At 48.2% G+C, this 17127-nt stretch overlaps 1 protein-coding gene across 6 annotated transcripts in view; it reads right to left on the bottom strand.

The window, feature by feature from the left end:
* Positions 1-990: 990 nt before the first annotated feature.
* VTI1A (vesicle transport through interaction with t-SNAREs 1A) overlaps positions 991-17127 on the bottom strand; it is a 344985-nt gene continuing 328848 nt past the window's right edge. For 2 of the 6 annotated variants that reach the window (XM_029932596.1, XM_029932595.1), the window contains exon 9: positions 991-2200. In XM_029932596.1, the coding sequence (XP_029788456.1) occupies positions 2107-2200 (94 nt within the window). In that variant the 3' untranslated portion in view covers positions 991-2106. The remainder of the gene's footprint in view (positions 2201-17127) is intronic. The other 4 variants (XM_029932589.1, XM_029932590.1, XM_029932594.1 and 1 more) reach the window with 2 other exon arrangements.

Genomic DNA, 17127 nt, shown 5'->3' with positions numbered 1-17127 from the left:
CAAGGTTGAATTGTGGCAAAAGCTCAGGCAAGAGCTGATAAAGAGGTAGACCTGGAAAGGAAAAGCCACTGATAGGGAAGTAATGCCCCCACCCCTCCATTTCATCTAGTTCAACGTGAACACAAGGTGTTAGTGAAATAGTGAGGAGCCGGTGGGTTGAGACGATCAGATCATCCCAGCTTTGTGGGTGGCCTTGGGAAGAGGCGTGAGGTGTAGCTGGATGACGGGTTATACGCTTTAGCTAAGATCCATGGTTTCAATAGAAGCCACCGGAGAGGTTGGGGTGATGCTTCCCCGCCATTAGTGTTTCGGAATGAGAAGGAGGTTGTTTGTTTGTTCCCCCGCTTTTTAATGGTTTCTTCAATGTGTTCAGCATGTATGGAAATCAGTTATCAGAATAAAAGAACCTCGCTGAAATGGATCCCTTACGCTGATGGGAACATTAGCACTGCCTTCCCTTTCCGTCACTGTCCGACTTCGCTCTGCCCAAATCCCATACCATCCCTGCAAAGTAAAGGCTTCGGCTTTATTTACACAATACTAAATGATTTATCTGGACACACGCAGGCCCTGGCCTGTTTCGCTAAGGACGATTTCTCCAGTGGATTGTGCCATTCTGCATTTCCTCTCTGAAGCATCATGGTTCTTTTCAGAGTTGGGACAAAATATAAGATAAAGTGCCGCACCCAGGCGATTTCAATCTCTGGGCACAGGTGGTTAGCATTTTTTATGAAGAGAACAGGTTTGCTTTTCCAGGATTCAAAGCTTCCAATTATATTCAAAAGATAGCACGGACCTTGTAAATGCCTGCGAAGTCTTAAGAAAAACACATTTTGCTTTATGACTAGGGGGAAAATGACCTCAGCGTGAACAACTTTAAGCCTGATCATAAATGAACTCATTTCGAACGCAATTCCCGGTTACCTTAGACAGAAAGAAATAAAACTCACAAAGCGTGTCAGAGGCTTGAATACACCGTGAATTCAGGAAGGCCGTGCTAGCATTTTTTTTTTTTTCAGGAACCCAAGCCGTCCTTTGTAACACGCTGCAACCCCTTATTCTTTTGAAGGTTAGTGACCATTTTCCACAAAGTTTATTTCTAGTGGATCATCCTCTAGGACTCAGTGCCATATTTATAATCGCATTTGAAATTTCACACTGACGGACTCATGTTCTTGCTCTTCCTGAAATATTCATGTGCTCTTTACATACTGGAATGGATGTGGAGGGAGCCTTGTCAGACCTTTTGCATGTATGAGAGCTGCTTTTGGCAGTGCAGATATTAAAACCGAAAGGATACAGAGATGCTTACACAGGTCAGGGGAGAGGAGGTCACAATTAAATATCCTGCCAAGGCTCCCTTTGCCAGCAAATTCTGGGGACTGTGGGATTTGGGGAAGGTAAGGAAATATTTCACGTAGCTGGTAATCAAAGTTGTGAAAAGTGGATCTTGGGCAGGCTCAGCAAAAATATTCTTGGCTGTAAAAAAACAATATATATGCATAGAAAAACAGAGAAAGTGCTAAGTCAATTTCCTGCACAAGTGACATTAAATATCCACCTTTACAATGAAAGCACTCAGGCAGGTAGACTATATTCATTATGTCTGGGTAGAAATGGGGCCGGTTTGTTGGAGAGGTCATTGGCTCTGGCCTCTGTTTTTCTCTGCGCTTGTATCCTTGGACATCACAGAAGGGCAATTTGGTGACAAGAGATGTGTGACAAACAGCACAACCCATCAGATGCCCCATGGCTGACTCATCATGCCCTATCCCAAACCATGACCCCTGGACATGTGCACAGGGCAAGGAAGAAAGTCACCAAGGCTGTTTTGGTTAGTAGATGAAATTCCCAAAAGGCAAATAAGCATTCACCTTCTCCTACAAAAAACAAATCCGGTGAAGACAAACCTAGAAAAGGAAACTGACCCACACAGAAGCAGGAATAGAAAATATTTTTACGCTCTTTGCGCTTCAGCTGAACAGTGGTGACAAGAGGGAGGGTCATTCAGGGCCTGTCGGCGCAAAAGAATGATTCATGTGACCATTTTGTCTTAATTACTCAGAACAGGCCGTTGTTGTGATTTATCGGGGAAGAGCGGATCCATCACTGTCTTCTGACAGATAAAGTGATCGCCGTCAGGATGGTGACAACCAGGATGATGCCCAAGATGACGACCAGGATGCGGTTCTGGATGATTCTAAGAAAGAGCAAAGGAAAAAAAAAATAATTCACACAGATAAACGAAGGACTTTCTGACAAAGACCATTCAAGACCAACTTGGGTAATCAAAGGTTGGCTTCACAGGTTGGGGTAGGGAGCCCAGTGTGGGGCTTGAGCGAGCGTGTGTGCATGTGTGTACATGCATGCAAGTGTGCGCACATGAGCTTTTTGGTTCTACAAATGACCCACGAGGAAATGAACGACTCCACAGTGACTGTCACGTGGCACTCAGAGAAATGCTACAGGGAAATGGCTTTTCTAGGCTCGGGGTACCATGTCGTAATCTTTAAGTGATCAAGGGCCCCGTGCGAGCTTCTCGTTTTAATTTAAAATGTGAGAGAAGCCTCATTTTTTTGCAGTGTTTCCTGTTAAAGTAAAAGACTCCAAGGAAACATGTGTCAGTAAGGTACTTACTTGTAAAAAAATACCCAGGGAAAAGTAAAAGAGAGACTTAGGAAGAAAAGGACAGGATTAAGAAGCAAGTGTCAAACTCGCAGCTCAGGCTGTGAATCCACGTCACCTGTCACTGGGGCTCACTGCTCGGTTTCACCAGGAGGAAATGTTACATTTGCTCCGTAACAACAACAGCAAAAAGATGGAAATGAGAAATTACATAGAGTACCCGAGTGTCCCATGTGGTTTGCTTGGTGGGCCCTTACCTCTGGGGACTCCAGAGGCCCAAATATAAGCCAAGGTGGATGATGGGGAACCGGGAAGTCAGGAGGAGAACCAGAGTAGAGAGGCACGTGCTCCAAGACGCCTTCGGAGAGTTTCCAAGGAAGTTGCCTCCCAGCGTGTTGGCTCATTCCGAGAAAAGGGAACCCAGGTCAAGTGGCCTGGCCTGCGGCCCTCCCAGAGAACCCAACACACAGCGAAAGAATGGCTGTCTTTGTGTCTAACACCCCACAGCAAATCCCATTCGCCTGTTCCTGCAAATATCAAGCAGAAAAAGGTCTGCTGTCTTCGTCTAACAGAGACCCTGCACTCCTATTTCGTATCTCTGTGAAGAAATCTTTGGATAGTGTTGGCAGCCTTTCCTAGCTTCCGGATGAGTTTCTTTCTTGGAAGGAAGATGACATCCTTGTGGCTTCAGTTGGATTCCTCCTCGCCTGCCCCCTTCTTCTCCAAACCTACATGGATGGATGGCGACGGCCACATCAGACAAGCCCCCTCCCCCGTGGCCCCCTGGAAAGACCAGCTCCCTCTCCTCCTGACAGGTTACAAAATGATCACATTTGCTGACACGTCTTCCGCAAAACTGCGTTAGTGCCTGTGTCCACTTTCCTCGAAGGAGATGAATGATCCGCTCGGTCCTCATTTATCACGTAAGGCGCAGCTAAGATCTGTCTCGTTTATTTCTTCCCTTCCCCACTAGAAAGGCTGCGCCCTGACATTAATTCTTCTGCCATGACAGCGAATTCAGACTTAACAGGCCGTATTTACTCAGGAGGCAGCAAGATTCTCTGTCCTCCAAATAAATAAATAAAAACAGGACTTCATGGCTTGTTAAAAGTGAGGCTAATTATGAACACTGATTGGTGCTACTTGGTGGTTTGATTTAAAACCCAAATTGATTCTCTCCCCTTTTCTCTGGAAGGGGGCAGAAGTCTTCAGAACAGTCTCTACACATCCCGTTTGCCCAAGTCACTGTCACAATCTCTATTTACCACAGTCATCTGCGTCAGACTTGCAAAGGAAATCAGCAAAATTGAAACTCAGCAGTGAAACAGATTAAAAGCATGAAAACTCTTTAAAATTCTGCCTTAAGTAATACACGGTAGTGTGTCTCTTGGTTGACAACCATTTTATTTGTGGGTTGAGGGCCCCAAGGCATCCATGATGCTAATTTATAAAGGATTAACTGCGGGTGTTACTTGTTTAATCTGAAGCGTGGTTAGAAAAAAGGATACACAGGAATCCCTGAATCCTCAGCTCTTCCCTGGCCTTCCTAATTGGGCTTCCCTCATCTCAAGGCAAAGAGGGGTGTGATTCCCCCACAATCATTCTTCCCAGCTCATCTTTTTAATTCACTCAGCACACGACTGATCCCAGGATAGCCTGACCTCTCTGCTGGGTCACATGCATTCAGAAAGACCGAACTGTCCACTCACTCCTTGGTGTGACAGAGAGCCTGGAGATGTCTCCTCCACAGCCCCAATGCACAGTACGGTTGCTGGTAAACCGCACTCCAAAGGGACCCACCCAAAGGATGCTCATCAGAGAATGCAGCTCCTATAATTGTAATCGTTCCATTCAAGGGTAAATGGAGAAGAAATCTGTGCAAACTCAATTTGCAGGCAAATCTCAGGGAGTCTGCGTAGTAAAGGCTGAAGTTAAACGTTCAAGTAAACCCCTCAAAGATGCAACTTCATACCATATGCCTTCTCAGATCACTACTGGGTCTTCTCCCTGAAGCCCGGAGAAGGCACGATTCTCACAGAACAGAGGCCTGTGGCGGAGGACGTGGGCAGGAGAGAGCACTTGCTTTCAAACCAAGAGCTGGCAGATATTTAGGACAAAGCGTGTAGAAGGGGCAGAAAAAAAGAAAAAAAAAGTTGGAGCAGACTGCGTTGGACGTTAGCTTGACTCAGGCTAGCAACCCAGCTTTGGATCTCAAAGGTGTTAGGTTGATAGGATGCCTCTAAGGGCCAGCCACGGGAGCTGCTGGGGCCCTTGAATGGATAGGAACGAGCCAGCCCAGAGCAGGGGACACAAAGGCTGGCATTGGTGGACCCCATCTGTGAGGAAGCCTGGAGTACAGGCACTGCCACAGGCGGCTGGCAGGTATTGCTGTAGGCAAAGCAGAAAGGAATTCGGAGTTTGTGGAGCATCCGGAAAACAAGCCAGGAGAGGGGTTCCCAGCTAGCGAGCCAGGGAAGAATTTTGGGGAAGCCCAAAGTAACTTCTTTCTAACTTTGGGCAACGGGGGCTTTACGTTCAGCTAGGTCTGCAGCAAGCTGTCTTAATCTCCCTTTTGAAAATGCAAAGTGTGTTTACCCAGTAAATAATTTAAGAAAGAATATACACTTGAAAGAAGACATCCATTGAAACAGCCAGGCTAAATTGCCTCCGGGCAAAAACTTGTGCATTTGCATGCTGCATTCTATTAAGTGAGCACACTGTGGCTTTAAAAGAACGCGGAGCCAAATTAAAAGGAATGTGGGCCCGAAACATCAAGGATTCTCCAAGTTTACATTATGAATCACAGTGCTGTTGATACAAGATGAATTAACCATTTACTTTGAGGCTGAACTCACAAAGTACTATTGAAAATACTGATCCCCGTGTGGAACCCTGGGAGCGGCTAATCTTTCCATTGCCAGTCTCCTCCCCCTCTGGAAACAAGCTCCTGTGTGTGGCGGTGGGATCGGAGGAGACTGGGTAGAGAGGGGGCAGGCAGGGTGACACGCAGTTCGGTTCTCTCTCCTGCTTGAGAAGCCCGTGGAATTCCACGGCCACAGAGGCGTCACCGGCATCTGCCAGCATCCCGTTCTCCTCCTAGGCACAGCAGGCTGTCACCTGTCCCTTGAAGTTAGGTGCGGCCGCCTGACTTGTGTTAAGTCAATGAAATGTGAGCAGAGGCGCTGGCTGTTGCTTCCATGCCAGACATCTGACTCGCAGTGTTTGACTGCTGGCTCTTTCCTTGCTGTTTTGATTCAGGAGGCTGAGGGTTTCCAGAGTGGAGTTACAGGTCGGCAGGACACGGCTTCTGCCTGGATCCCTGAGTCGTCGCATGGAGCACACCGCAGCCCGGGAGACTCCCCTGGACTCATGGCAGAGTTGGTTTAAGGCGATGAAAAATGGCTTAATGAGATGGGATGCAGGCATGTGACTTTGGCCATTCCAACAGAGTGAATCTCAGGAGCTTCGCTTTGAATGCTGGGGCACCTGGATCGTTTGGGGTGTGGATGTTAGGCCTGGATCTGCTGCACGCATTTTGTTTCCATGAAGGGAAGCCAGCCTGAGAAGAAGCTGCCCCATGGAGGACAGCACCGTCAAAAGAATGGCAAGAAAATGGGCCCTGATCCTGAAAACATGGTGAAACTCTGTATCAAATGACTCTTCCTCTGGACTTTCAGTTAGATGAGAAAATAATCAACTTACTTTTTCAAGTTAGTATGAGTTAGGTCTTCTGCTATTTGAGACCTAAAAGCATTTTTAGGTTGATTTATGCGGATTCCAAAACCAAGTCCTTGATCTACAGCATGTTGCTCCCACTTCTTCCATGGAGAATTTCCTGACCGTGACCTTGTCTGACTCTTGTACTTCCCTATGCATCTCTTATCACACGGTTTTATGAGTTTCTGTTTCTGCGCAGGTTTCTCCAAGAAAAAGTAGACCCTCTAGGGTTTGACTCTCCTTTGTCTTTTGTATTCCTGGTGTCTACAACAGAGGTTGGCACAGACATTCTCAAAAATGTGCTTGCTGAATGCACGAAGGAGAGTCTCTACCTACATGTGCTCCCCTGAAGGTTCACGTCGTGTGCTTCCTGGTTTCTAAGGGCTGCTTGTAGATGAGCACAGCTTTAGGAGTTAGCTATTAGCCACCCTCCCATTAAGGATGCCAGCAGTGTCCCAACTCTTTTACAAGCCTGCATTCATTAGCTGGAGAGTGCACGACACTCCACAGGTTCAGTGCCCCGTCCTGCACATGCTCTCCTGCGTGGCCAATGGGCCTGAATAATGATGCCCCACCTCTGGGGTCTGACAGCACAGGAACAATTGGCAGAACAATTAGCAATCATGAGAGCATGGGGTAAACTGTGCTGAGGAGTCTGTACCTGTGTCTCTGGGAAGTTCTCCAAAACAAGGGCCAAAGAAAAGGCTCTCTAAGGGTCTATAGCAAATTCAATGTTAGTATTCACCAGAAAGAAATGCAAACAGGAACAGGGGAAATGATTCACTGTCATCAGTCTGTAACATTAACTTGAATTTGAAGCATCATTTTCAAAGCCGGGTACATGGTTGCACCTGAGCTGGAGTCATATGGTTGTTATGCCCCCTGATAAATGCCCATCCAGGGTCTTCGGTATTCTGCATCTTTGGGAAGTATCCTCGGCCTCACCCCAGGAGTTCAGGTAGGGCTGACCCCAATTCTCGGATTCCACAGGTAGACGTATGACCCAGGCAGGCCCTAGCCAGTCACAGCTCTCTATCCCTTGCACAAGTATTTGTTCAGGAACTGGCATACCACCAAAGCCAGATGGAGACCTCTGGGGATTCCTTTTTTCTGGAAAACTGAGAAAATGGCACTCTATTTACTGGGACTGATAGTAGGGAAAACAGAAGCCTAGAACAGCCATCACCATCCTTTTCACCTTGCACGATGGGATCCTGCCCGAAAGATGCCAACAAGGAGGAACACAGCATCCAGAGGGGAGGAAAGAGATGCATTCCTAAAAGCATTATTTGCCCTTGGATCCTGCTGTGTGCCCAAAACCTGAAGAGTCACGCTGAAACTTCCAGGTTACAGGAGTCAAACAATTCCCTTAGGATGTGAGCAAGTTTGGTTGAGACTTCTCTCACTTCAGCCGTATTGATTTTACTGAAGTGCAGTGTCTCTCCCAAGCCCACTCCATTCATGTCAACCCAGAACCTCAGAATGTGACCTCATTTGGACACAGGGCCTTTGCAGATGTAATCTGTTGAGGATCTCAAGATAAAATTAGCTTGGATGTAGGGTGGGCCCTAGATCCAATGACTGGTGTTTTTATAGGAAGACAGGACACAGAATGACATGTGACATGGACTAAGGCCATGTGAGGTTGGTAGCAGAGACTGAAGAGATGTAGCTATAAGCCAAGGAATGCCTGGGGCCACAGAATCTGGAAGAGGTAAGAAAGGATTCTTCTCTAGAGCCCTAGAAAGGAACATGGCCCTGTCGACTCCTTGATTTCAGACTTCAAGCCCCTAGAACTGTGACAGAATACATTTGTTGTTTTAAGCCACTCAGTTTGTGATCCTTTGTTATGGCAGTCCCAGGACACAGACACATGGGATTTTTGGATCCAGAACAGGATATGGAACTGGCCACATTGTCTTGGCCTTTATGATGACTGTTCTCCATGTCTCCACCCACTTTCCCATGGCTGCATCACATATTTACTTTGGGACTATATAAAGTCTTCCTCTAAGGACAGGAGAGTCCCAGCCTGGTTCCCTGGAAATTTTAAACATAGCTGTGGGTCTCATAATCTTTAGAAGCTGTTGTTTCTTTCATCTCAGAATGAGAAATTCTATTCATGACCAGAGCAGGCAGCTGTCCAAAGCCACATGAGATGGGGGACCTGAGAGGACATGTCTCCTGAGACTCCTGCCGCTGGGGTAAGACGTTTAAAACAGGAGGAAAACCAGGCTGGCTGGGTGGCTCAGTCAGGTGACCATCTGACTCGATTTTGGTTCAGGTCATGATCCTAGGGTGGTGGGATCAAGCCCCATGTCAGGCTCCATGCTGAGCATGGAGCCTGCTTGACATTCTCTCTCTCCCCCACTTGTGCATGTTTTCTCTCTCAAATAAAAATACATAAATAAATTATTTAAAATTTTTTTAAAAAAATAAGAGGAAAACCAGCTGTCATCTCCGGGCCAACTTATTAAGCCATCATCTACCATTCATAGTCCACACTTCCTGACCTAAGTTGAGGATAAGTGGGTTATCTGGGAGCTCTGAGGGAACAGGGCACAGGAGTGAGACATTGTGACAGGTGGACACATGAGCACACTCCAGCAAGGAACCAAGGAGACAGGAACGAGTGGCTAAGCCCTAGCACACCTCGGTTAGGTCATGAGCGAGGGCCAGAGTAGCTTAACCCCGTTTCCAAATTTCTACTTAGTTCAACAGGGATCAGCAACTGCTTTCTTGTAAAGGACGAGAGAGTAAATGTATTAGTACAAAGGACCAGACAGTGGGGAGCTGCAATAACAGAAATTTCTTGGTCTCACAGTTCTGGAGGCTAGAAGCTGGAGACGGAGGTATTGGCAGGTTGATTCCTCCGATGGCTGAGGGAGAATCTGTTCCACGCCTCTCCCCTGCTGCTGGTGTTGTATTAGCAAAATCCGAGGTTTCTTGGCTTGTAGACACATCACCCTGATCCCCGTCTTCCTCTTCACATGGCCCCCTCCCTGTGTGGGTATCTGTGCCTGTGTTTCTTCTTTTTAGAAGGACACTAGTCATACTGCATTAGGGGACCACCCTGCTGTACTACGCCTCATCGTAACTAGTACCAGCAGCCAAGACCCTATTTCCCAATAAAGTCATGTTCTGTGGTCCTGGGGGTAAGGACCTCGACATATAAATTTGGGGGGCCAGAGGGTAGGGGAGAACACATTTCAACTCATGACTGTAATTTCTAGGCTTTGTGGACCATGTGGTCTCTGTTGCAAGGGCTGGCTTAGCCCTTTGTGGTACCAAGACAGCCCTAGACAGCGTAAGCGGGCAAGTATAGATGTGTTCAAAGAAAATTCCCTTTTAGAAAAAGAGAGTTTGAATTTCATATAATTTTCCTATGTCAAAACAATGATTTTGGTTTTTTACATTTAAATATGTAAAGCAGGGGCATCTGGGTGGCTGTCAGTTGAGGGTCTGTCTTTGGCTCTGGTCATGATCTCATGGTACGTGAGTTCGACCCCCACATCGGGCTCTGTGGTGTCAGCCTGTCAGCGTAGAGCCCACTTTAGATCCTCTGTCTCCCTCTCTCTGCCCCTCCCCTGCTTGTGCTCTCCCAAAAATAAATATAAAAAAAAAAGTAAAGAGATTTTGAGCCCGTGGACCATAGAAAAACCAGGCAGCAGGCTAGACTCGGCCTTCTAGCCGTGGTCTGCTCGTTCCTGTCTAATAGCTAAAAGCTATGGAAGGCTGGCCCTTTTCTGCTGGAGAGCAGGGTGGTCCTCGGGCCATGCACAGACAGGTATGGCAGGTCTGGCCAAGTCCTTGTGAAGAAAAAAGGAACACATGAGTCCCAGCCCTGTGGGAGCTCACGGTGTCACAATGAGCAATCAATCACAGAAGGCCGACAACAAAGGCCGTCATTAGAGCAACGCCAGTGCAGGCCAATTTGTTGTGTGCCCACAATCCTGGATCTGCCTGGGGTGACCTGGAGCAAGTCACTCCAGACACCTGGGTCTCAATTCCTTCCCAAACATCAGCCAGCTCCCCAACCACCCCAGGGAGACGGGGATTAGCTCATTAAAGATTATAAAGCACTCTGAAAAGTGAAAGCCCTTTACATGCGTGCAGTCGGCAAACAATCCTGTGAGAGAGGATGCCATTTCAGGAAAGGTGAGAGGCGGGAAGAAAGTTGTCTAGAGGCGGAGAAGTTGCCTGGGAAACTTCCAGAGGCTGGTTGGGAAGGTGGAGGTGGCAGTCCAGGAAGCCACTGCCCCCTTGAGCTCGCCAGGCTTCTTGTTCCCACAGGCGGGCATCTATCTGGGCTTCACAGTGCCACTGTCCCCAGCAGGGCTACTTTCTCTCGGAGGTGGTCGCATGGACATCAAAGGCAAGAGGAGGGGTCCCGTTGGCTGGCTCAGGGATGCCCTTCCCAGGCTGGGAAGGCAGCCAGCAAGTACCTGTCAGAACCCAGTGATAAGACCGACTGGTTTTGATCAGTGATCTGCAGTTACATTATGCTCTGTTGCCAAATGTGTACATCAAATTTCAGCCTGGGCACCACGGCCACCGCCAATTTCAAATACGACTCCACCATGGCAAGGGGCCTGGAGGGTGGCTTTGCCGGCGACTGGGCTTTTGGATAGAATCAAAATGCTTAGAAAAAACTTGAAAGGAATGAAATAATGATGCTCTAGAAACGCATGATATACTTAATCCCTCACAGGTTAAGGCTGGTGGAGTCTCCATACCCTGGGCAGGACTCTTTGTTACAGAGGTGAGGACCCTGTGGCCCCGACAGGTGAAGGGATGTGTCTGAGGTCAACCATCTCGGGGACAGCTGGGCCTTCAGACCCCCCAGGCCCATTCTTGTTTCACGGTAACACTCATGCTCACCCGAGCGGCCAGGGCCACCATGGTGACGGCACGCAATGGCACTTCACAAACACGCTACTTCTAAGAGGGCCCGTTGGACAAAATCAAGGATCACAACCTTGATTGTGTCAAGGTGCATGAGTGACGGAGGACAGTGGTTCCCAAGCTCCAGACTGGAGCTGAAGCCGGAAACAGAGAGTAACATGGAAGGCTCCATTTCCCCCGAAAACGAGACGACACAATCTAAAGGACTGCCTGTTTCTCTGAGGTTGTGTCCTGTCTTCTGTTTCCATGTTCAAATGTCTCTCCTTTCACAGTACGGTGGTCATAGTAGATGGTAGGTTTTTGCCCTGATGACTCTACTTGGACATTGGAAACACACTCTCTCCTTGGAAGTTAGTCTCTCTTAAATTGCAAAATAAAAACAGACAATCCTGTCCTCTACCAAAAGAAGAAAACAAAACAAAAACAAACAACAAAAAAACCAAGGCCCATTTGGAGAAATGTGAAAGTTTTCGAATCTCAGAGCTAGAAAATCCCACCCAGCTGGACTCTCTGGGGATTCCTCCTCAGGCCTCGGCGGGTGGTGCGCCTGGTGATGGGGGCAGTGGCCTCATCAAGGGCTGAGCGCAGACCTAGCCACGCCACACCCACAGCTCACACTCACTGGGCATTTTCTCTGGGCCAGGTGCCGTTCTGGCATCTTCTACACTTTGTGGAACCTTCGCAACAATCCCGTGAGGTGGAGACTATTCTCATCCCCACTTTCATCAAGACCTCAAATCACCCCTCCAATCTTCTCTCCCACCCCTGCAGGACACCCCAATACTATGGTGGTTATTGATATAACAGGTTTGTCTTCCATGTTCTACCAGACTCTTCTGGGTTGTTTGAAGGGCAAGTCTTTGACATCTTTGTCTTTATATGCCTCTCCATAAACACAACCATTGGGTGTGCGAGTTAATTTTGTTGAAATTAAGGAACGATAATTAACCAAAGTCAACTCTTTTCTTAGTGCCCAGTGTAAATGCACAGTAAATGATTAAGAGGATATTCATTTTTATTCAGTAGCATATTTCGTCAGTTTTCTTTAGTCATGGGCACATTGACTGTTGTCCTCTCTGCCTCTCTCTTCTAGCTAAATGCATGATCACCTGATCCCTCCCTGAATTTGGGGATAAGGGGAATGGCAATTGTCCTCTCCTAACTGCCCATCACCCAGTGACGTCATACCACATGACTTTGTATTATGTCTACATCACCTATCCTACAGATGAGGGAATATGCTATAGGAAGATGTCAGATCTGCAGAAGATTTAGTTTAATGCATTTGTTGGAATAGAGTGCCTGACAGAGAAGAAAATCAGGTGAGAGAATTAGCTAGACTCACCATGTGACCTTGGGAAAGGACTAGAGGTCTCTGTTCATCCATGAAATGTAATAAAGGGATCTCTCCCAAGTATTCTCGGCACAGGGTATGGGCAGCAACATACTTCTAGACAGTCTTAAAAAGGCAGGGTGTCCTTTTGTGGTCTTGAATGTCTATTGCATATGTGATATCATTTAATGTCACAGTGATCCTGATTTATGAAAACCCAGATTTGGTAGCTCAGGCCCACCCACGGAGAAGGCAAGACCCGCTCCAGATGTGGCCCTGGCTTTCAGGGCAAGAAAGCCCATCATGATGGCAGGCCAGGATGACCCCTTTCCCAGCTCCCAGTTTTAGGTGCTTCTCTTACCTCCCGACCCCCCCCCCCCCCCCCCCCCCCCCCCCGCCTCACCCCCTCCTGCTGGGTGCCCTGAGGTTCCTCATTCCCACTGGGTCCTCCCCCTATTATATTGTGAGCAGCCTCACTGCCCTGCTCAACTGGCCACCTGCCGTTCCTCCTGGCTGGGGGGCCCCTCATCCTTCCATCCTCCAGAGAAGCCATTTGGACAGCTGATCAGTTACCTTCATTTCTGGAGCCAAGCTGCCTGGATTTGAATCCAGGATCCGTTACACACCAGCTGTGCAAATTGCTTCATTATTTGTCTGAGATTAAGTCCTTTTGATATTTTAGTGTGAAAATTCTTATTTTATGGTGTGGTGGTGTAGATGGCAGTGTTCTTCCCAGTGTCCTTACCTGGACATTAGAAATGTACTCTCTTTTTGGAAATTACTCTCTCCTGGCAAAACAGAAAGTGGACAATCCCCCTTGGTCCTCTACTTAAAAAGAGAAACAAAAGTACCAACACAAGGAATCTGAAAGTTCCAAAGAACCACTGCTTCGGTTTCCTCATTAGAAAAAAAAGGGGGTTGGGGTGCCTGGGTGGCTCAGTCGGTTTAGTGTCTGACCCTTGATTTCAGCTGAGGTGAGGATCCCAGGGTCATGGGTTTGAGCCCCGAGTTGGGCTCTGAGCTGGCTGTGGAGCCTGCATAAGATTCTTTCTCTCTCCCTCTGCCCCTCCCCCAACTTGTTCTCTCTCTCTCTCTCTCTCTCTCTCTCTCTCTCTCTCTCAAATAAATAAATAAACAAGCAAATAAACAAGGGGCTAATAATAGCAGTACCTCAATGAAATACATTAATAAATAAGTTAATTCAACATGAAATTCTTCAGTCAGTGCTCGGTAATAGTAACTGCTCAGGATATAAGTATAAGAATTATTATTATTCTACTCCTATTATGACTCATTGATCTCCCCACAGTGTACCCTGTAACTCTTCCTTGTCTGGCTGCTCCCCCTCCAGTAGACAGACCCCACTTCAGGTAGCTTGGCCTGGAAAGCCTGCAGATTTCTCTCCCATTTCCTACAGGGCACATCCTGGCGTGGACCCTGATTAGCTTGCCTCGCTGGATCCAGGCTGAGCCACGGTCCTGGCAGCCCCACCTTCAGCGGATACTAAGTTACCTAGGAAGGTGGAGGCTGCCACCAGCTCTGGTAGTTTCCCTGGGGACACCCCCTGACTGCCAAGAGGCCTCTTCGGAAACATGGCTGGTTGAGATCACGCTGGTGGGGACACAGCTGCCTTGGCTTCTGTGATGAGCTCTAACATTATTTCTCTGCAAGATATGACGTGAGATACGCATCTCCTAATTGTTATGGATTTACACCTTTTCTTCTTTCTTGATGTCAGGAGGAAGAAACATTTTGGCAGAGGCTTATCGGCTACCTGTATCTGTGTCAACTCGAGAGGGATGTGGCTACGATTTCTAGATTGTAACATCAGACCTTCTCTGTCTTGTCCAGATTCGGCTCTGTGGCAAGCTGAACGGGACGTCTTAATCAAATCCCCCCGGTGCCAGTTCTGAAGCTGCTTCTCCTCAGTCCTTCTCTTGTTCCTTTATTGCCTTTCCCCGCAGCATAGAGAGGCTGACCCCTGCCGCCATGCTACCCTGTGTTGACTGGCTTCCCGCGGCATTCAGCCAATGGGAGGTACTGGGAGGAGACGGGGGCGGAAGGTGGGAGGCAGAGAGAAGCCTAGGCATCCTTCCGTTTCCTTCTCTGCCTCCCCTGCAGCTCCATCTCTACTGTGGTTCCTGACAAGCCTCCATGTGTCCAGCTTCATCGGGTGACGCCAGTGCTGGGCTCCATGCACCCTGCTCTCCCCCTGGTCCCGCCGTTCCAGGCAGCGGATCTCCAGCTGATGCTAATCCCTGGGCTACTCCACTTCCCTGGTTGGAGGGTGCACGATGCCCCCAGAGAAGTGTGCACCGTGTGCTCAAACTTATGACGTCACCTTCATAATCTTTTGCCTTAAACTGATTTTACATACCCCAGAGCAGCATTGATAATTTGGTAGCCGGGAAACACTAGGTTAAGGCCTCCTCCTCTTAAGGAGGAGATCAGCAGAATGGTTGACTCATAGGTCTTTGTGGGGGAGGAGGACGGGGTGGGGGGTGATGATCAGATCTCAGGATCTCAGGTCCGTGCCAGGTGAAGCCAGGTCACCTGCTGGCCTGACAACACGTGTTATTCTAACTAAGGATGGGGTCGGGATATACCCAGTCCAAGGGCATCAGGAGTGGGGACTGGGAGAACCCGGAGTGCCTGACCTTCTTCTAGACTGGTGTGGGGAGGGGCAGGGACTGCTGCTGATTGCCTCGGGGCTCCAAGTGGGCTTTGCACAGCCAGGTCTCCTGATTTGCCAAGAGAAGCCAGAAACTGTGTTCTTTCTGTGAAATCTCCCAAGTTTTGAATATTGGCAACCGAGTAAAAGTTTTCCAAAGCGCTGAGTGGCCAAACAAAGCACATCTGTCTGTGGGGCAGAGTGGGCTTGTGGGTGGTCAGTCTGTGACCTCTGGCTGGTTATTAAGGAACAAATGAAGAGGAAGGGGTGGGTGGGTGAGAGCGTCTTGCCCTACTACTGTACTGGGGATTCCCTCGGAGGCCCTCCTGACCCTGCAGAAGTGTGAAGTTCAGCCTCGAAAGGAGCATCAATAACCAGGATCTACACTGAGTGTATCCAGCTTAGCCCATAACCGATTCCTAACTACCGGGTCAAAGGCCCGTGAGAGGTCAACAGAAGCCACAAACTAGCTTGTGTGTGCCTTGCAGACCTCTCTTAAGGTGATGAAAAGCACTGGCCGAGGTCGGCTGGACCCCACATCTGCAGCCCCCTTGACCTTCACAGCTTGCAGAATGAACTGAAGAGCCCAGCTGATGTCATGGAGGATGGTGTATATCCTACACACAACATCCTCTAAGCCCGTAGGCTTGGGAGGGGCAGCCCAGCGGTCAGTGGCAGAGAGAGAGATTTGCAAGCTACTGAATGATCTTGTGAAACACAAGTAAATGTGCCTTAGTTTCCCCATCTCTAAGATAGTAGTAAATATATGTGACCCAAGCACTCCTGATGCTGAGGACTGTGTCTGTGGACTTGACAAAAAGATAGAAAATACACTGCTGAGGAGTGGAGTGGTCTTTGAACATATTCTTAAGTTCTTTATTTAAGTGCAACACATAGAAAAACCAACCCTTACTTGGGAGGGATCTTTAAAGAACCAAGCCAAAAAGCTGCCTGAATGTTACAAAGAAGGAGCCACTTTTTTCCCCTGTTATCCTTTGGAGGGCCTGCCCTCAAGCTCCTTGGCCTTAATTTTCAAAAGTGGACGGTGAAATCCACCCCTTAACTGGCTATGAGACAACACAAGGGCCCCTAATTACCCACATAAGGTGGTGCCACTCCAGGTCCTCGCCAGAGGGCACAGCCTCAAAGTTCCCCATTGAACATCCATCAGAAGTCCAGCAGAGAGAGACTGTGTTGATGGAGGAGCCAAATGGAGGGGGGCCATCTCTCCTGGAGACCCTAGGGTCTCTCCCCAGAGCAGCGGAGCCCCCGGGGGGCCACCTGGATGGTGGTGTTTAGGCTCACACGTGCACTCTCACCTGTTTCTTGGCACAATGCCGCCGGCATACACAGTAAGAAGCAGCCCCGTGGAGCTCATATTTCCTATAAGGATGCTCTTGAACGTGTTGCTTATTACCCATCACAGTGTGTGTCCCCGCAATGAGGTCCCGCGGGAAGGTATTCTCTCGCGTTGAGGTAGGGGAAAGAGCCACGTTTTTATCTTATGGATATTGACTCATGTAACTGAAATCATCTTCATCTTCAAGTCGGCTGCCAGAATGCCTAGAGATAGATTTGTGGCCCACCTCTCACAACTGCTCCAAGTTTGTGTGCTACCCGCACTCCTGGTTTCATTTTATATAGAGAAAATCTATTGTATATATTTAGGTAATTTGCTATTAATCCTTTAGGGACCAAGACAGGTTTACACCGAGGCACCGAAGAACTAAGGAAATGAAAGGAATTCACAGCCTAGTGAGTTGGCTACTTTAATAATTCTGGCTTGATTTTTCCTCGTATCCCCAAACTATTCTTCCATGCCATGTGATACTTGGAAGGAGAGGTTGCACGTTTACCAAAACAATAGGATTTTTCC

This window comes from Suricata suricatta, chromosome 2 (genome assembly GCF_006229205.1).
Source record: "Suricata suricatta isolate VVHF042 chromosome 2, meerkat_22Aug2017_6uvM2_HiC, whole genome shotgun sequence".
Classification (NCBI taxonomy): Eukaryota; Metazoa; Chordata; class Mammalia; order Carnivora; family Herpestidae; genus Suricata; species Suricata suricatta.
Note: the sequence above shows the minus strand (reverse complement) of the source record. Positions and strands in the feature narration are given on the sequence as shown.